General features: G+C 46.9%; 2 protein-coding genes across 2 annotated transcripts; both read right to left on the minus strand.

Annotated features, from left to right (window-relative positions):
• Positions 1 to 357: 357 nt before the first annotated feature.
• Positions 358 to 9,355, minus strand: nptxrb (neuronal pentraxin receptor b). The gene is made up of 6 exons (XM_060047283.1): positions 9,049 to 9,355; positions 8,068 to 8,836; positions 6,163 to 6,574; positions 4,105 to 4,346; positions 3,547 to 3,726; positions 358 to 2,890 (listed from the first exon to the last, which is right to left on the minus strand). Exons 2-6 carry the CDS (start codon positions 8,788 to 8,790, stop codon positions 2,645 to 2,647), a joined length of 1,803 nt encoding a protein of 600 aa, XP_059903266.1. The 5' UTR covers positions 8,791 to 8,836; positions 9,049 to 9,355; the 3' UTR covers positions 358 to 2,644.
• A 2,434-nt stretch (positions 9,356 to 11,789) lies between these two features.
• Positions 11,790 to 20,586, minus strand: cbx6a (chromobox homolog 6a). Its single transcript, XM_060047284.1, has 5 exons — positions 20,345 to 20,586; positions 19,026 to 19,069; positions 18,756 to 18,821; positions 17,536 to 17,602; positions 11,790 to 17,237 (listed from the first exon to the last, which is right to left on the minus strand). The coding sequence occupies exons 1-5, from the start codon at positions 20,411 to 20,413 to the stop codon at positions 16,140 to 16,142; spliced, it is 1,344 nt and encodes a 447-aa protein (XP_059903267.1). The 5' UTR covers positions 20,414 to 20,586; the 3' UTR covers positions 11,790 to 16,139.
• Between the last annotated feature and the right edge of the window lie 175 nt (positions 20,587 to 20,761).

Below are 20,761 nucleotides of genomic sequence, written 5' to 3' on the forward strand. Positions count from 1 at the left end.
AACAAACAATACCATAAGGACTCCCCAAGCATCCACACACAGACACAGACACAGACACACACAAACAAGCACACACACACACACACACACACACACACACACACACACACACACACGCACGCACGCACGCACGCACGCACACACACACACACACACACACACACACACACACACACACACACGCACGCACGCACGCACACACACACACACACACACACACACACATATCTACACACACATACACACACACTGCATTGTATCAGTACAGTATTGAATATTATAGTACAGTATATTACAGCATAGCATAATAGAGAACAGTCTCTGATGTAGTTTTGGATCATATCATCATCCATAATATTTGAATTATTATAATAACTTTATTTCTTTGTCCACATATTAACAATATCACAGTAGATCCATAGACGTGTTCATAATGCCAAGCACAATACTGATCTCACAGTCTTTAACATCAAATAACCAAAAGCAAGAGAGTGTGGGTGTAGTCAGAGAGCGAGAGACAGAGAAAGAGAGAGAGGGAAACAAGAGACAGTGAGAGAAACTACAGAGGGAGGGAGACAGAGAGAGAGAGAGAGAGAGAGAGAGAGAGAGACAGAGAGAGAGAGACAGAGAGAGAAAGAGAGAGAGAGAGAGACAGAGAGAGAAAGAGAGAGAGAGACAGAATGAGGTGAAGTGAGCGAAGAAGAGGAGTGAAGAAAACGAGAGGCAGAGTGAAAGGAAGCAATGATGGGTAATATTTTGGTTGTGGGCATGTGTGCCCAAACAGGCACTTTGAAGACACAGGCGTCACTGCTCAGTTGGGACAGAAACGGTGAGGTAGGCCTACATGTGAGGAGGGAGTTGAACATACACGGTTATGTTACACTAGACTCTTTTCCCACTTTATTTGTTATTCAATATGTAACACCAGTGGGTGTATAAAAGGGCCAAGGAGCCGTGGTGCTCAGACTGTGCGGAGGATGGAAGTCTACTGCTCTCTCCAGTATGCCGTGAAGTATAAAAGATCTATCAGGCCCTCCACGCTCGTGCACGCAGAAGGGTGCACGTTCATGCTCGTGCATGTTACACCTCACCCGAGTTTAGATCTCAGGGCACCCAACCAAGGGAAGCCAAACATGGTCACAGTTTGGTGGGGTACAGCATGAGTGCTTTGGTAGGCAATGGCATCGGTGCAGAGGCTAAGATACATGTTTTCAGATCCAATTGAGAGGCACGGCAAATGTAGAGGAATGTGGAGATAAAAAGAGTAGAGTGGGCATTATGTGGATGAGATGTTTTATAGCAAGGGCAGGGAACAGCACAAAGAGACTGTAGCAGTTATACGTTAAACCACAGAACGTGTATAAATGAAATACATAAATAAACAACGACACTGCACTGAGAAATCAATGCTGCACACAGTGTATAAAAAAATCAAAGCACACAAACATCACCCAACACGTAAAAAATAAACAATATCAAGCAAACATAGTGCTCATCTTTGAGTATCAAAGTGAATAAATATAGCAAAGTTATGATGAGGTGATATCTCAGAATGTAATTCACAATTCAGCATAAACTTAAGCAACTAAGCACAAAAAAAACATTACAAAAAATCCCCCAAAACATATTTCTGGGGCATTTTGTCCCCTCCAGGGTGTCTGGACCTCATGAGATTTCTTTCACGTCCATTTTGGAACTGAGGCGGTCTGGAAACACAGGTGCGTTTCTAAAATCGCCCAGAGTATTTTTTTTAAATACACCTCTTCTATGGCATCCGTCACCAGCTTACACCTATTTCACCCACAGCTCACAGGTAAAACTGTTGGCAAAGCACATGTCGACCCTGACAAAGTAGATAACAGTGAAACCCATAACGGTAGATCTATTACTATTAGATAAAACCTACAGTCAACCAATACAATCAAACCAATAAAAAAACAATACAAAAATGCCAAACAATCAGACCAACTATTACGCATAACAAATACAAATCGTATAATACACTTCTGGCATCAATACCGCGTACGTTCATGCTGCCTGTCCTCAGGTGACCCAGGAGGTGTGACTGAATCTCAAGGAACCACTTGTGTGTGATGTGAGAGCTAAACAAAACAAAATCCTTCACACTTTGGGTGACCTTTCCTCACCAAAGGTATCGGAAAATCAATAAAACTAAGAGGGATGGATTCAATAGACCTTCGACCTTCTGCCATCTTGGCTCGCAAAGTTGACAAACTCCAACACTCCAACACGTGATATAAGCAATCTACATTAAGTTTATTGTCTGATCCTAATTAAATTAGTATGCCTTTGTTTGAGACAGGATCCTAGATGAAGGACAAGGTTATAGCCTAAGATAGGTGTTCGATTACATGGTTATATTTCAACCCTTCCAACTTGTTACTCGTCGAACACAAACGTGTATTCAGATAAAATATGTCAACATAAATGATCTTAATGAATCTAGTTAGTTTAGAGAGACCGCTGAATCTTCCACCACCCGTTTCCCAAACCCAATGGAAACCACCTACACCTCATGCCCCTCTTTAAGCTCACTACAATCACCTGCCCCAATGTCTCCAGCTCTCCCATCTCTCCCTCACCCCCTTCCCCTCCTCTGGACGTCTCCCCCCTCCGTCTCCCCTCACTGTTTGTGTCCCTTGGGGTTGGTCCTCTGGGCGGCGTGGCAGGGGTCCAGGGACTCCTTGATCGCCCCACCGTAGACGTCCACGTCCAGGTCGGTCCAGGGGGCGATGTTGCCCAGGACGGGGGAGCTGCAGTCGGCCAGGGCGGCCACCTCCGCGGGCTTCAGCACCCGGTCCCACAGGTTGAACTGGGACAGCTCCCCCACCAGCGCCTGGGAGGCGTCGAACCGTCCACCCAGGGTGTCCTTGGGTTGGGCAAAGAGCGGGAAAAACGATAAGGAGGACGTCAATGATAGGCCTGTTTGGTTCAATGCCATTTGGCGTTGGCACTATTATGGTCCTGTATGTTCATGTTGATGTTGTCAAAACTAAATGATGTTGTTCTTTATTGACAATCCTCTCCCCATCCAGCCAGCCATCCATCTCTCAATCTATCAACCCCTCATCCTTCTGTCCTCCAATCATCCACCTACCCAGCCACCCAACATATTCATCTATCATCCATCCACTGCTCCATCCACCCTCTCCCCATCCATCTCAATCATCCAACCACCATCCATCCATCTCCTCCCCATCTCATCCATCCAACCATTATCTCTCCATCCATCCATCCATCCATCCATCCATCCATCCATCCATCCATCCATCCATCCATCCATCCATCCATCTCATCCATCCAACCATTATCTCTCCATCCATCCATCCAACCATCCATCCATCCATCCATCCATCCATCCATCCATCCATCCAACCATCCATCCATCCATCCATCCATCCATCCATCCATCCATCCATCTCATCCATCCAACCATTATCTCTCCATCCATCCATCCATCCATCCATCCATCCATCCATCCATCCATCCATCCATCTCATCCATCCATGCAGCCAGTGGTCTGACCTGCTCCTGCCCCAGGATGAGTACCCCCCCGGGCTTGATGGGGTGCCAGGCGGCCAGCCCCTCTCCCCTGCCCTTCATCTTGCCGCCCTGGAAGGCCTTCCACACCCCGTCCCGGAGCGTCCAGCTCACACAGACGTGCTGCCACTCATTCTGCAGCAGAGACAGGGGCAGCTGCGCCACCTAGGGGCAGACAGTTGAACAACGTTAGTCCTCTAGTGGGGAAACTCAATAGACTGGCTGGGATTAGGTTTCCCTTCACCATGGCCAGCTTCCATGCAATGTGTAACACTTCCCTAACGTGGTCAACTAATGACATGTTATGGACCACAGTTGGTTCAAGGCACATAGATAGATAGCCAATAAGACTGTCAGCCACTCAGTCAGCCAGTCAGACTTTCAGCAACTCAGTCAGCTAGTCAGACTGTCAGCCGTGAGTCAGCCAGTCAATCAGACTCTCAGACGTCCAGTCAGTCAGCCGGTGAGACCGTCAGTCAATGATTCAGTCTGTCAACCAACCAATCAATGAGCCAGCCAGTCAGCCAGCCAGATATATGTTACCTTGTCGTTGATGAGCAGCTCCACAGGGTTGTGGACCCCCTGCAGCAGGACCAGCTCGTTGGGTTGCCCAGGGACTGAGTAGGAGAAGGGGGTCCCGATGCCACCCTCCTTGGGCTTCAGCCACAGGCAGGCGGTGAAGGCGTACATCTCGGGCATCTCCTTCCTCACCATGCCGTACATCTGGTTGGTCCGTATAGGGAAGGAGATCACAAAGCCGTCGGGGAAGGAGAGCTCTGTCATCGCTGGGGACAAGATTCAGAGAAAGAGATAGAGGGAGAGAGAGAGAGAGAGAGAGAGAGAGAGAGAGAGAGAGAGAGAGAGAGAGAGAGAGAGAGATGGAGGGAACGAGGGAGCGAGGAAGAGAGAGCAAGATAGAGTGAGAGAGAGAGAAAGTAAAAAGAATTGGGTTAGATAAGAAAAACAGAAACAGAAGATGAAAGATGAAAAACACCCACACAAAGCTACCCAGCGCTCAAAACAGATTTACCCTTATTCATTTATTCATTTGGCCTTTGACACTTTCAATGCTTTGTTCAAACTTACAGGTCGAGAACAACCCTAACAACAAATTCAACATTGGAATCTGTAAGGAATGCAGCAAGAAAAACACCCGATAAAAATAATCATGTCTGAAAAACAGCACATAAATATAAGCTTATTATAGTCCAAACAATATGGTAACATCTCATCAATGCTGCGGCAGCAAATCTTCATCTCATCCACAATACGAACACATTTTGACATGGCAATGATAATGTTTTGCTCATTTTACTGCAAAAACTATTTGGCAGGTCCTGGACACAAGGAACCTCCACAGGTGTGTTTTGAAATGACAACGCTGGGAAAGGTAATTGCAAGAGAGCCAAAGAAGCTATCTGAAGGTTGTGAGAGCCCCTGCAAACCATATGGGTATTTCGATCCAGCGTCAAGGTCCCACGCATGAAATGATCCTGCAAACGAAAGCTGGATTCCTTCCTTACAGGCATTTCCTCCCTGCATAAGGATGAGCTGAATCGATCTGTAGCGAGGTGGCTCAGTCTCCATTACCTGAGGGCCTGCGCAGATTTGAATGTACGAAAGGGGTAAAGTTCTTTATTCTTTTTACTCCAAGTCTATATTTTCTTCCTTAACATTTCTGTTCAAAAACCTACCTACCTACCTACCTACCTACCTACCTACCTACCTACCTACCTACCTACCTACCTACCTACCTACCTACCTACCTACCTACCTACCTACCTACCTACCTACCTACCTACCTACCAACCAACCTATTTTGGATGGTTACAGATAGGAAAGGCAATATGGAGAAACCAAACAGGGCAAGCTTGACTTTGAAAGTATCGAAACGAAAAGACCACCCCTCCCTCAAGGCATGCCTGCAAGGTCACTTCCTCAAAACAAGTAACTTTAGCAATTTGAGGCTGCAACAGCCAAATATAACAGATGTTTCGATTTTTACTGGGAGCATTTAATTTATTCATTGACAAAATCTGTCAATCAAATGCTTTTGTTGACAGAGTATGTTAACAAATATGAAAGAAAAGGTTGCCCTAGCTTTAAGTAGAATATATTAAAATGAATATGAATACAAAAAGGAAAGTCCTCATGATTATCTTTGCTCCATTTTGCTCCAATTATGAAGATTGAAATGAACCAGGTCATCAGTAGCAATTTGGGCTTCAGCGTCTGTCATAAAGCATGGCCAGGGGATCAAGATGGCAACCCTCCAGTTGCCAAAATACCAGTTGAACTTAATATGCACAAGCTAATACAATACAAGCTATTCAAAGCTAATAGGCTACATACTTACAACCTCTACCCTCCTCCCCTTCCCCAAAACTCCCCGAACATTAGTAGGGGTGGCCCAGGATAACACAAAGCCCGCCTGCAAATCGGTGCTGCTGAGAATTTATACTCCACCAAGCTACCATATTTAAGTTTATGCATCAGATTAAGCAGGGGCAGCACCTGGGGAGGGGGGACGACCACATTGTTCTTATGAAAGGCCAGTGGATCGCGGCCCTGCTCACCCACCGGCAGCCGACAAGGACTCACTGTGCTCTAGCTCGGCCAGGCGGTGGTCCACGGTCTCCAGGCCCTTGTCGATGTTGTCCCGGTGGCCCTGGCTCTCCTTCCTCATGGTCTGACGCTCCTTCTCCAGCAGCTTGATCTTCCTCTCCAGCTCCCCCTCCAGATCGCCCACCTTCCAGGGGCCCTTGCCCCCCCGCCCGGAGCTCCCGCCCTGGGGCGCGGGTCGGGCCGCGGGGCGCCGCCCTCCGGAACCGGGGGCCCCCGGGCCGGAGGCCCCGGGCGCGGCCGGGGGGGCGGTCGTCCGGCTGACGGTGACGCTGCCGCTGTTGCTATTGCCGCCGCTGTTGCTAGAACTGCCGGTGTTGCTAGCGCCGCTGCTACTGGTGGTGCTGGCGGATGTGTCGGTGAGGTTCAACGCAGCCGGGCCGATCTCTGCCTGAGGCACAAGAGGGAGAGAGTTAGCCTGGAGGCCATCCACAAGGTGACCTCCCCGGGCTAGGGAGAGCACTGAAGGAAGCAGGAATATGAGAGGAAAGTCACATATAGGATTTTATATACAATGAAAGATATCATATAGGATGGTTATAGGGTGTCATTTATGACATGGGTGAACGTGAACGCTGCTTCCAGAGCTGCCAGCAATGTCGAAAAAAAATAAATGCCTACTTGTTGGATGATCAAATGTAACAACTTAACATTAAGAAACAATTAATGAAAAGAGAATAATTAACCATTTCATTAGCATTGTATTTATGATTATATATAAAAAAAAAAATTATATATCGGAATGTTGGCAGGAACGGGTGTGTTATTGATGAGTCTAGTGAGGATAGAGAAAGTTACATTTATTGATTATTTATTGGTATATTGGCAGAGATGTGTGTGGTGCTGATTAGCCTACAAGATGATCGACATAAATTGATTACTTTCTGAGTAAGAAGATGCAGATGTCCTGAGTATAAATGTGTGTGTGTGTGTGTGTGTGTTTGTGGGTGTGGGTTACTATGTGCGTGTGTGCGTGCATTGGCGAGTGTCTGAATGTGCGTTTCAGTTTATGTGTGTGCGAGCATGTGAGTGTGAATATGGCATTATATATTGGTTTTATTTCTGTGTTTGTTATGCAGTATCTTAAGCCCTCTGTCCATCCACTCTTTCATGTTGTATTTTTATGGGTTTTCCCCCGCCCCTTCCCGTCTCCCTCGCCCTCTCTCCCCTGCTCCCTCGCCCTCTCTCCCCTGCTCCCTCTCCCCGCCTCTCCTCTCCGGCTCAAAGCATCTTTTATTCATGTCTTCTTCTGGTGCCAAATGAGGAGGTTGAGACTGAGGGTGCTGGGGTTGTGTAGGTGAAGGAGGAGGTGGGGAGGGTGGAGGTGGAGAGGGTGAAGGGGGGGGGGGGGGGGGGGTTTAGGTGGCAGCGGGGGCTGAGGATGACAGGGCGAAGGTGGAAGAGGGAGGGGTGGAGGAGAGGACAAAGGTGAGATTGTGGTGGGATAGTGGGAGGTGGGAGGTGGAGGGGTGGAGATGGAGCGGTCGGAGCAGAGGTTGGAGGTGATGGAGGAGAGGGTGGGGCAGAAGAGGAGAGGGTGGAGAACAACACTGAGCATCAGCGTCATCATAGAGATGTATGACACATGCAGGGGGCTGACTAAGATAAAGGGGGAAGTGGAACGGCAGATAATGCCAAGACTGAGGAATGACAAATCACCGCCGACTCTCATATTCGTCATATGACGAATACTGCTTGCGCACGCGAGAGACATTATTGATGGGTTGTAAACATAAGCTTGTATCGATTTAGCCATATTCAGCATTGAATATCATTTTGTGTATTCTATATCTGAACCGAATTATTTGACAACAAACGGTTGGCTGTCACCGACCGGACTTCCACGTGTCATTGTTAGGAAGTTGTAAATAAGTAGGCCACTACCTCCAGTTTCTCGATGCGGTCCTTCAGATCCATGATGGCCCGCTCCAGCTCCTCAACGGCCCGCGCCGTCTGCAGCTGAGCCGCCGCCGAGGAGCTAACGTCATCTCCCGCCATGAAACGGCGGTTGCTGCTCCACGGTCCCACGCTGCGCTCGGGCACGTTCTTGTCGTCCTCGAGGTCACTCTCGCACTCGTTCAGTTTCCCGGTAAGCTCGCGGATGGTCTGCTTGTCCATGAGGATCTGTTCGTTCTGCTGGCCCACCATCTGCCGGAGGTCTTTCGCCGTGGTCCGGAGGTTGACCGATTCCTCGTCCACAGCCCACGGGTCGTCCGCCTGTGGCTGCTGCTGCTGCCGAAAGATCTTGTGGTTACATTCTCCAACCGGAACCGGAGTGCAGATCAAGCGATTGAAGCTAAACGTCTTGGCGGACCCTACTCCGGCCACGTCCCCTGTGCCGAGCTCATTCAGAGTGGGGACGTCAAAGCCGATTCCTCCCAGGCTGTTTCCTCCGTCGAATGACCCACCACCACCCTGGAGAGCGCCCAGTGGCCCGGCATGAGCCACGGCGCCCGGGGCGAGGGCGTCAAACCTCTCGGGCGCCAGGGTGCCGTTGTCGACACCCGGAGCCACGATCTTCCGAGGATACACGCTGGCGATGATGCAGATGACCGCGCCGAGGAAGGCCACCGTGCCCGCGGCTACGAGAACCACGACGAACTTCATCCCGGCGAAGAAGATCCGGAGACGGATTCAAAAAGGTGGCTGTAATCTAAAAACACCACCACTCAAAGTTAGAGGAAAAACACACACACGCATGCCTTACCATACTGGATGGAAATGCAACATAATTTGCTGGATCGATAAGCGATCGCCATTGGTATATTTGAAGATGTTATCGCCAGCTTGACCGGTCGCCCAATACACTGATTACTACGTCTGAGAAGGGTTTGGCTAGTTTGTTTTTTAATTAAATACACTCACGTGCACGAGTAATTCAGCGTCCGCAGATACCAGGAACGATGTAACCTTGCGTCGTTCCGGTGTATAATGCAGCCTAAACCACCACTTGTCTCAGTCAGCCCGGGCGCAGCTCGACATATCCACGGCGGGTCTCTCTCCTCGTTACTAAGCTCCTCTCCTCCAGTGCGTTACTATGGGGATCTGGAAGGAGGCGGGGGATGCTGAGCGAAAGAGGATGTGGGCATGCGTCACTCGGTCGATGGAACCATAACAAACAGAGGATCCTTCTGGTTTGCGTGTGTGAGTGTGAGTGTGTGTTTGCCTCTACGTGCTTGCATTTGAGCGTGTGTTCATGTGAGTGATGTGAGTGTGTTTTATGCATTGATGACCTAATAACAAGTTCAAACGTTTTGAAAGCACTCTTTATAAAATTGTGATACATTTTATGTATTCTATAATTTAAGTAATGCCGGGATTAAGATTCCACAGTTGGAATAATTACAATTTTCATAACAAAATAACTAAAATAATTGCATTTTTCCTCTGCTTCCCTTTATAATAAGAAGTAGGATAACCATCCATCCAAGCACTACCCAGACAGCAAAGCACTTTGGTAGAGGTGTCTGCACTCTGCAGGCTGCGGAGGTTATCTTTGTTCATCAGGAACGGTATTGACTAACTTCTGCTCAGCCATTGACAGCCGATGGAACTAATAACAGCCAATGGAGGACGTTGTTGGTTCAAATTGTGGTCGATAGTTTTTTAAATGTGGTCGATAGGGTTTAAATGTGGTCGATAGGGTTTACATGTTTAAATGTGGTCGATAGTGTTTATATATGGTCGATAGGGTTTACATGTGGTCGATAGGGTTTACATGTGGTCCATAGTGTTTAAATGTGGTCCATAGTGTTTAAATGTGGGCGATAGTGTTTAAATGTGGGCGATAGTGTTTAAATGTGGTCGATAGGGTTTACGTGTGGTCCATAGTGTTTAAACGTGGGTGATAGTGTTTAAATGTGGGCGATAGTGTTTACATGTGGTCGATAGGGTTTACATGTGGTCCATAGTGTTTAAATATGGTTGATAGTGTTTAAATGTGGTCGATAGTGTTTATATGTGGTCGATGTTGTTTAAATGTGAGCGATAGTGTTTAAATATGGTCGATAGTGTTTAAATGTTCTTTTCCCTCACTCTCCACCTCATCCCTAACTCTCCACCTCAAGCTGGTGTGTAGTGAGCGTTCTGGCACCGATTGGCTGCCGTGCATCACCCAAGTGGGTGCTACATATTGGTGGTGGTTAGTGAGGTCCCCCCTTCACTTTAGGCGTCTTTGAGTGTTATTAATTATTATTATTCTTCATGTTTAACCTCTGTTTTCCTTTTATTCCTAGTCTGTTTTACATAGTTTTGAATGATGACTATATGCTCTGTAAGGTCACCTTGGGTGTCTTGAAAGGCGCCTCTAAATTAAATGTATTATTATTATTATTATTATTAAGTTAAATTGGATAGAGCTCAGCCATTATCTTTGGGCTCTAAGGATGATACAGTGTTCCCCCGCTGATTGGTAAGACGGCCGTTTGTTTGAGTTCCATCACATTCTATGCGGCAAGAATCAATGAACCTGGAGAATGAGGGTGAAAAGGATGTCCTTGTGTTTTGGCTTAAAGCAAAATCCTTTATTCCGAAGCAATTACAAGCAATTATCGAATCCTTGATACTTTCCTGCTTCTCTCTGTTTCTCCCTCAGGCCTTATGTCACCTATCATCATTCCGGAACCAGTGTCATAGTAGGATAGGGGTAAGGGGGTCATACTCAATCAGACAGAAGGGTCAGGGTTCGATCCCCAAAGCCTGCAGTTTACCTGTGGGCGTCTTAAAGGAAAAGGCTACCCATAACCCCTACAGGCTGATGGTTGACATGCAGGCCCGTCTTGACCGTAGTTGTGGTGATAAGAGGCTCTGCCTGAATGCAGCATATAATCAATAGAGCTGAGGATTTGACCACACCCAGCTAAACGGTCTGCTGACATGGACAGAGATGAACAGTCAATGTGCTTACTCTGTCTCTCTGTGGAACGCCATCACATGCACTTATGTACATGCAAGAATGGTTCCAGACCTTGGGACTTGATCTATTTATTTATTTTCTGCACAGCAAGCCTCATATTTTATTTATATCTCTGCAGCGAACCAATCCATTGCTGGCAATCGCTTTCATTCCCTCATTTTAACACTCATATACACTAACAAACACACGCACACACACACACAGATGTGGGTCGGTAGTATTATCCTATCATTCTAAGCCTTTCAGTATTCAAACATTACCGTCTAAATCCTCTTTAAAACATTCATACTAATTTTGATGTACAAATAAAACTACATGTGACAGGTTGGTTGATTTATATATAATGATGAGATGAGAGAGAGAGAGAGAGAGAGAGAGAGAGAGAGAGAACCTGCTTTATAGCGGCGTATTGAACCAAGTTGACCATATCCTTTAATTTAATGAATTCATCATTATATATAAATCAACCAACCAGTCACATGTTGCCCCCAAGTGGATAACTAGAGAACTACAACAACGTTGCCCTCAAAACTATTAGGTCAGGATGGAAGCATAAGACAAGTTGTAAGACGTTGGGAGTTGAATTAAGCTTTTGTTGACTTACTCGAGGATTGTATCGGTCAAATCTGCGAAGATTTTTGTGATATAATCTTGATAGGTTGTCTAACTTTAAGTATAAATCAACACAAAACAAGTGAAATAAGCTTTTAATGAAAAGCCTTGTACAATTAATGCACGAAAGCAACAACAGTAACAGATAACATGACATTGAATACATAACCTGTACAATAAGGTTACCAAAAACATGCTTCAGAAGTTCAGATACATTACAATGTCATCATAATCGTCAGTACTAGCAATACAATTACAAAAAAACATTTCAACTCAGCATTTACAAAACAAAAACTGCAGTTTTGACAGTTTAATTCATTAGTCAGCAATTCCCTTCCTGTCAAACCATAGTCGACCATTTCATTAAATGGCAATTAAACAGAAAGCATAATATTGATAACATTTATTAAAAATAATAATTCAAATACAGTACGAGGGAGAGAAAACAAGTTTCAAATACACAAGTAAGGTCATTATTTGTTTAAACTAAAGCATATTACCAAATCCTTCGGTAAACCCCCAAATCGAGTGCCTCATACAGCACTTCAAATCACAACACACGTTTACATGAAAACATTTCATAGAAGAGAAACAAAAGGCAAGATATAAACACTAAATAAAAACCAAGAGCCCTATTTGGTAGAAAGATTGGTTGTGCTACCCCAGATTTGATTATTATTATGTTGTTGAAACTCTGTCCAAATAGCACCACGCTCCACACAACTACCAACCGACTCTTCTAGCCACCGTTTATACGTTCACAATACAAGACATTCAAAGTTTTATCCCAAAATACAAACATAACACCAGAAGCACAGTGCTGTTGGGTTTCTTATTGTATACAATTAACGCTTACATTTGCAGCAGCAGGAGACAGACACTACCCAAAAGAACCAGTCTGCCAAGCCAGGACTTCAAATGGGTAATCAATTCTTGCTTAAAGGTAAGATGATTGGTAGTCAAATCAATAAAGAATAATCCTGCCCCTCATGAACTCCTGCTCTACCAAATGCTTGCAAACGATTTGCAAGTCATAAACATAGCGTAAAAAATATGGTGTTATTGTTTCCGGGTGGATTTTTGTAGTTTGGGACAAAACACTTTGAACGTGTCCTAGAGCAGAGCACTGAGAAGACACGACAGAGAACCATCTACGTCACATGACAGGAAATGAGGCGGGCATTTGGCTGGCTTCTGCCGGGAGGAGATCTACATGAGCAGAGCTGCGCCCGCCGCCTGGGTCCGGGGAGGGGTAGAGCACGTCACTGAGACGAGGCAGCGCTGCCTCGTGGAGTGCAGTTTGGTTCAACGGAGCAGCGGTAAGGCAACGCATGCGGAGTGTTTTAAATACTGGGGACAGTTACACCAGACAGACTGCCAGGCGAGGAGTACCCTTGGTACATGGGGCAGCACGGGGAGAGGGTGAACAATGGACCCATGTCATCTGAAGTTTACAGATTCAATGCAGTGCCTTCAAGTAGTAAGAGCGATTGCAATAGCCAACATGGAACTCCAGAATTGTACCTTTGTTGCTATTTATTATACATTTCAGCAATACAACACTGGATCCGCTATTGAAAAAGTGAGGTGGAAGATGTGGTTTCTGGGGGAGACCGGGCAGGTTCTAAGGGGGTACTCTGAGAGTAACCCTAGCATCAGTCAATGGGGGCCAGAACAAACCATGGCAAGGGGAATCTTGTTCCCCCGGACCATACTTCCTAAAAGAGCTCATTCAATGTAAGGTCTATTCAACTATGCTAATTTGCCTTCACAAGCTATGTTTGAGCCGATTCATCCCTCGCTCATTTATTAATTACGTTGCTGATTTAAAACGGGCAAAACTATTAGTTGAAGTGCAGACTGCAAAGTCAACAATGCACTCAAGAAATGGCCGACCCTGCCCAATCGATTACACTAGTTTCCCCCACGGCCTCAGGGCGGGAAATCCTCCCAACAAAGTTTACGTTACGACGTAATTTCCACCTAATACAATTAGACAATTATACAATCATTTTTTTTATTAATCAGATTCTACAAATGTTCCTTCTTAAATGTTATTGACTTAATGAAATTTGCTCCATCTCAAATCAACCTTTTACAGCAAGGTTATGATTATAATTGTTTATAATGACCAGTACTGTCATGTCCATTACCATAATAAAAGGCTGAAACAGTGAAAGGTCAAAACGTGCTTTGTCCCACATGATCCAGGCCTAATGATTTTGAACGAGTCGTTTCGTTGCATAACCTCTGTAAGGTCAAACAGCAGCAAAAATACATGAGTGTAAACCGAGCCCGGACGGATGCAGGCTCCCCCCAGACCCATCAACCCAGCCCGGGAAGGGGAGGAGGATGGGGGTGGTCTCAGTCTAATGGGTCTGCTCTATCGGTACTGCTGATAGAGCTCCAAATAACCTATCTCGACTCAGATCAAAGTGTTCCCCTGCCACAAAATGTATCTCAATCCTTCCCACGACATCACTGGGTGGCCAGTCCAATCAACACAGCTGTGCCACGGGGAGCTGGGAGAAAGAGATGCTTCCATCCTTCCTTCATTCACGAACTAGAGTAAAAGCTGCCTTGGTGTGTTTGACAAACAAGCTATAGACACACTGTAAAAAGGGCATAATACCTATCAACTGTAAACTAGGGTAGAAAAAACGATTTCAATAAACGACTGACCAACGAAATCTAATAGCAAAGAGGAGCTAACAGCAGAAACTACTGTTAGACAGCAGACCAGGGAAGGGATACGATATTCCAGGAGCTTCGGACTCCACTAAACCTTATGGAGTCATGGTTTGTCTGGGTCCCGTTATTGTTGTTATACAAGTTGTGAAAAGCAGCGACCAGGATGTAAAGCTTCAGGTATTAAGAAGCTGGGTTTATGGAGCCGTTCTGACAGGTAGGCTGGGCGAGGGTAACCGCGACCAACAACCTAACCTCTACTTAACCTTCTTGCCATATCATCTGAGAAGTCACACAGCTGAAATGCGGCAAATTAAAAAGAATCACAGACTGCTCGCCAGTTTAGCGTCATGGCGGACATTACAGAACGGTGGAGGACTCGAGGAAGAGAAACCAATGTCAGTGGGGCCACACAGTAAAATCGGCCATCAGTTGGAAATCTATGGATTTTTGTGATTTTACGAATTCTCTGTTCGAAGGCTGTGCGATGTGCGTGCATCTAAACGCAAATTCTTATTAGCTGTGCATTTATGAGAGGCGGGGGAAAGGCCTTGGGAGTAGGGTGAGGGACATTGGTAGCTTTTTGAAGCATTCTGTTGCTGCGTTTACCTCGCAAAATGTGGATGCGATGGCTTGGACTCTAACTGTGCAAAGATCCTATCCCCTGTCAAACTAACAGCAGGTCGGGCAACCAGCGAAATTCAGGGATGGGCAACGAAATGGCATGACACCGAAAGGTGCTCAACACACCCCTTTGTGGGGCAGTGCATGTATCAAATTGGCATTTAGTTTCTTTCATGTACACTAAGTGTGCTTGGTAATAGTTCGCCCACTGTCCTAGTTTGAGAGTGTTTTACTACGACGCTAGGACACCAAACACGGGATGTGCAGCAAGCCTGAAGGAACTGAGTAGAAAGCTGCTTCCCAGTCGGGGCACCAGTCTATACAAAGTCACTAATGTGCAAGTGAACAAAATATGGCCATTCAAGGGGCACAGGCTGCATCTTCAATACCTCTATTTCAAAAATATGATGCCATTATTATTACCATTATTACATCATCATTATTACTAGTCAATGGCTGGGTGGCGTTAAAATTACATTATTCATCACACAAATACAGCAACAAATTGAAAAAGGAGGATATCGGTGTATTTGTGCCATCATTGGAACATTTCCTAGTCTTAATGGTGGTTTGTGAGCTCTGTAAAGAGTATGGTTCAATCCTGTAACCAGCTCTGCTCACTGCCATCAGTGAGGAACCCGCATGGCTGAGGCTGATTGGACTTTCAACATCCAATCAGAGACTAAGAGGTTTTACGGACAGTGGCGTACAGTAAACCATGAGGCAGAGGCAAATAATTCCATAAGCTGTGCGGTTTTCAATCTCTTGCATCAGAGTGGCTTAACCGATATCACAGGCAAACTTTAACTCCTAAGAACGGAAGGATTAGTGGGGACGTTTTCCCCACAAACCAATCGCATTAACCGTTTCAATGACGCACGGAGGGCCATGCAGTGCGCTTCCTAAGGGAGGACTAGAGCCCCCTTAACAATACACTCATCGCCACAGCGATGTAAACTCAACTTGTTTAAGACAGGCTGGTACGTCCAATAATAGTCACACTTACACCGGTACAATCCTTTAAAGGAGGGGGGGGAACACGGGGAAAGCAAAGTGGCAACATTGGCGAGAATCATTCTGTTGTCATGGACAACTGGCTTTCTAACCTTTGACCTTCCTATGGCTTGGGAGGGGCGGGCTCAACAGCGGCGGCAGAAGGGGCGGAGCCAGCCTCGGTGCCGGCGGAGGAGGGGGAGGGGGGGCGGGAGGCGGGGGAGGGGAACTCCTTGATGGTGACGGTGACCAGGTTGGTGGTGACGTCGGTGACGACCACGCCCTTGCAGCTGGGCCCCGCGTCGGGGCGCCAACCGGGGTCCCCCTCGGCGGGCACTCGGGGGGGCTCGGCGGGGGCGGCCGGCGGGGGGTCGGCCTGCCGGCCGGACGCGGCGGAGGGCGCCGCGTCGCCGGGGAGGGAGGAGGAGGAGGGGGACGTGGCGGCCGCCAGGCTCGGCGTCGACGGCCGGGCGGTCCGGCTCTCGGGGGCCTCCGTCGCGGGCTGGCTGGGCCGGGGCCGGGAGCAGGCCGGGGCCTGAGGGGCGCCGGAGGGAGGGCCCGACGCCGGGCCGGGCTGACTCTGGGCGGCGCCCTCAGGGATGGGGCCGCCGGTGAGCGGGTGGAAGGGCCGGGGCCCTCCGCACTGCAGGCCGAAGGGCTTCCCGTACATGGGGAAGCCCAGCATCTTCAGCGGGGGCTGGAAGGGCCGGTAGGGCGCCGCCTCGCCGTGCCTCTTCCCGATGATGCGGTTGCGGGACGGGAGGTTCTGCCGGCCGGCCGGGGCCCCCCGGCCGCCGGCCGCGGACCCCCGGCCGGGCTTGTCGATGACCTTCAGGTTGACGATGATGCGGCCGCGCTTCACCTCCCGGGGCTTGACCCGGCGGTTCAGGATGCGCACCGTCTCGGAGAAGGGGGAGGCGTGGGGGCGCGAGGGGAAGCCCCCGGGGCCGGGCCCGGAGGAGGCGGCGAGGGCGCGGGGCAGGGGGCGCCTGGACATGCGGTGGCAGCGGTGAATGTCTTTCTTCAGCTTGTGGGTGGAGGCCAGGGAGGAGTTCTTGGCGGCGGGGGTCACAGAGGCGGCGGAGGCGGAGGAAGAGGAGGTGGCAGCAGCAGCGGACGGCGGTGGAGGGGGGCTTAGGGCGGGGTCCCCTGGAGAGGCGCGGCGGGTGCTCTTCCGTTGGTTGGCGTCCCCACTGCTTGTCTCCCCTTTTAGAGTACGAGCCTGCAGAACAATGCGTGTGCACAGCTTAGGGACGTGAAGAAGAAGCCGGGCCCATTCAGCATGCATGGTAACTCAGAACAGCGTGAGCCTTAGGTGAACCATCGTTGAGAATTAGAGATTTCGCCAAACAAATGCGATGCAAATTCTGACGAAAATTGGTGCCAGGGAATGTTATTCATTCTAGTTTGTATGGCTGGCACCAATTTGAGCCAATCAAAATTGTGTCACGTGTGTATGATGTTGACAGGGCTGTGTGGTTGGCTTGGATTTGATCATTAGAACCAGATAAAAAGAGTACCTTCATGCCAGGACTTTTGGGTTTCGGCCCTCGTTTCTTTGGCCCGTGCATTTCTCTTTCACGCTCCCTAAACAACAAACAAAATTTTTTTTACTGTGTTTTTTCTTAAATAAAAAAATGCTTGAATTGATCCGGATGAGACTAGAGGTTTTGGAGAGACACAAACAAAGATGGAGAACAAGAAACAGAGAAAACAGAGGGAGGAGAGGAAAGGGTCAGAGAGGAGAGGGTGAGAGAGACCGAAAGGAGGCCGTGACCAGAGACATTCAATTACTTCACATTTATCGAGCTGATGCTTTTGTCCCAAGCAACATACAATGGGTGCATTCAATAAAGTACTCAAAAAGTGAAAACAATCAAATGGCTCAAACAAGAAAAACTGCTTAAAAAGCTACAATACAAAGAAATATTAATAAGAACATGACCCATGTCCATTGCTACACTCCACCTAGGTGACTTTTACTGGGATCCTCCGAATACAAGAACGAAGGGCGGTGGTGTTGAGAGCCGGTTCATTGTACTTTGCAGATAATGATATCTGCAAACCGTTTTATTGTACGGTTTGCAGATAATGATACGTCGCGCTGGGGCTCCATGTTTTCATGCAAGAGACCTCTCACTGGGTGTGTGTGGTGATGGCTGGTTCGATCTAACCACATTGATTGCGAGAGAGAGGAGGAGCAGGGTAACAAAGATCTCTGTATCACTAAGACATGGTTAATGTTTTGACATTCATCATGTCTTGGATTCATTTAAGGCATCATTTAAGGAATGGGAAATAGAGAAATAGACCTTTGAAATAGTCACTGAACAAACAAACTAACGGAGGAAGTTTGTTTAAGTCCTTGGAGGACTTTCCAAAGTGTGTTTTTAAAACGTAACTGACACAGTGAAAACTATGATGACGACTAGTCACTCTCAAAAGCACTGCCGTGATTTTAGATCGGTCATTCCTGAGCAGGAAGGAGTTTTGGCGTCTTCCTCATGGACGCCTACAAGTAAGGTTCAGACTTTGGGGTTTAGACCCAGAAGCTTTCAGATTAAGAGTCAAACACCCTAATCACTAGACTATCCGGCCAGAACTCACATCCCCTTTGAAGATGTTACATCTTTTAGGAGAATAATATAGTAACACATCATATGAACTTAAGTTTCAAATCCCAGTCGTCCACACCTTCATGGGGCGATTTTTTTGTTGACAACTTTGGAGAAACACTTACTTCTGCTCAAAGCCCAGGAGCAGGCGGTCATCCAGAATGTTCTCTTCTGGCTCCCAGGTACTGTGCCTAATCACAACAGACATTGAGTTAGAGCTCTGTTGAATCACTTTCAGCACAAACCGCTACCTGTTATTCCAACCGTGGCGGCAAAACATCCTACTTCAGCACACTGTACATCCTCATAAATCAACGCTTAGCACATCATAATAAAAAATACATTAAAAAGAAACGGCACAAATGTGTCAAGTTACTATTAAAAGTTTCACTTACTTTAGTGCCCAGCCTTTCCATTTCACAAGATATTCAAGACTACCCTGTAAAAAAGAAAAAAAAAGAAAAAACGCATTTATGATTGAGGAATAAATATAAATTGTTTAAGACAAAAGAAGCAATGTTTTCTTCACACTTACTCAGATTTCATCATCTAAATTACTTTTACCGCTGTCATATGACCTTCCGATGCTCGGTATCAGGACAGATCATTTGTGCGTGCACTTTTTCAATCCACAGATTTGGCATAACAAAATCCATACACTGCACTGGCCTGAGGCTGGAGCGTTCAGCCTGTTCTGAGCTAGAAAAAAAAATCACAATCTCAAAATAATAAATCCTATATTGTTTATACATTTTTATAAACCAACGCAAAATAATAGTTTTTATTTTCTATGTCAAAAGCTTAGTAGTGAGTGGTTGGTTGTAGCTACGATTCGCTTGCAAGTAAAGTCGGGCCCTGCATTTTGTTCTCGTCTTACTATGTGTGGTTTTGTCCCCTCCACGCTTGGCCCCTCTTTGTGTTGCTATTTTTATTGCTCTGCCTGGGCCATAATATAACCCCCCTGACGTAGTACTCCGCTTAGTAGGCTACTTGCTGTGTAGCAACAATGCCCAGTACCAAGAAGTTGACTCGCAACGTCAGTAACATGCACATAATGAAACAGCTATTACTTTATGTGATTGCTGGAATTTTCCCATTTGTCCCAGTATGAAGGTTTAATTGTGAGATAATAGTTTAGTCCAAATAGCCATGATGATCAGTTCGGAAAACAACCACCACCCCTTAATATTTCATATCATAACCTATCGGAAGTAGCTTTAACCTTTCCTCTTACTGTTTTTCATACAGATTAGTATCAACAGTAACCTCAGCCTGACAAACACACACGTGTTATTTGGTTTATTTGCGTATATTTACACAATCTAATCTCACCAACAGCCCCTTTTTGAGATCTTCACAAATAGTACAAATATGTAACCGGGGGAGGAAAAGTGCTTTAAGTAACACGACTCCCTTTGATGATTCGTTATCGACACAAGTGAATTAGCAGCCTCAGGTTCACACGCTGGTATCCCACACGTCAGCCCACTCGTGTTTGTTACGACCGTTATCGATCATCCATCACGTAATACACAATCCACGACTTTGAGGCTAACCGGTTAGCTTTTAGCCCATCCTGTAAGCAAGGCCTATATAATATACAATCTGCTTTAAGTAAGCCCCGGGTGTGCATAGTGGAGCTGTGTTGAGCAGACCCCTCTCCTGCAACATCTGGATATACGATCAAAACAGGCGGGACGGCGGCTCTCTTTACCTTGCGGACGCGGCGCTTGAGGATGGATTCCGCGGCGAAAACGCGATCACCCACCGCCGAGAGCTCCATCTTTCATGCCCGACTGCTATACCACTCTGTCTAAACAAGTAGTTCCCACTGCGAGGGTCGACTACTTTCACTAGTCTCCTGTCTGTGGCTGCAGACACAACAGCAGCGTACGAGCTGGCCCAAAAAAACACACCAGCCGGAAGGAGAGGGCTGTCACGTGGCTAAGGTCACCGCTCCGGTCGTCCTAGCAACGCCAAAGACTCCGTTGCGATGAACCAGATGATGAACCCTAGATGCAACCACACACAACTTATATATATAACACATATTTATATGTGTTTATATAACATATATTACATGTATATATAACATATTTATATATAAAATATATAAAGTCAAACAAGTCAT

Source organism: Gadus macrocephalus, chromosome 3 (assembly GCF_031168955.1).
Source record: "Gadus macrocephalus chromosome 3, ASM3116895v1".
Classification (NCBI taxonomy): Eukaryota; Metazoa; Chordata; class Actinopteri; order Gadiformes; family Gadidae; genus Gadus; species Gadus macrocephalus.

What these genes read in the sequence shown, in the direction of transcription:
- nptxrb (XM_060047283.1), bottom strand. Translation starts at nt 8,790, where the DNA reads ATGAAGTTCGTCGTGGTTCTCGTAGCCGCGGGCACGGTGGCCTTCCTC. An exon ending in ACCGCATCGAGAAACTGGAG is followed by an intron (nt 6,575 to 8,067) that starts GTAGTGGCCTAC and finishes CTTGTGCCTCAG; the next exon opens with GCAGAGATCGGCCCGGCTGC. An exon ending in TCATCCTGGGGCAGGAGCAG is followed by an intron (nt 2,891 to 3,546) that starts GTCAGACCACTG and finishes GCCCAACCCAAG; the next exon opens with GACACCCTGGGTGGACGGTT.
- cbx6a (XM_060047284.1), bottom strand. Translation starts at nt 20,413, where the DNA reads ATGGAGCTCTCGGCGGTGGGTGATCGCGTTTTCGCCGCGGAATCCATC. An exon ending in TGGAAAGGCTGGGCACTAAA is followed by an intron (nt 18,822 to 19,025) that starts GTAAGTGAAACT and finishes TGTTGTGATTAG; the next exon opens with GCACAGTACCTGGGAGCCAG. An exon ending in CCAAAAGTCCTGGCATGAAG is followed by an intron (nt 17,238 to 17,535) that starts GTACTCTTTTTA and finishes ATTGTTCTGCAG; the next exon opens with GCTCGTACTCTAAAAGGGGA.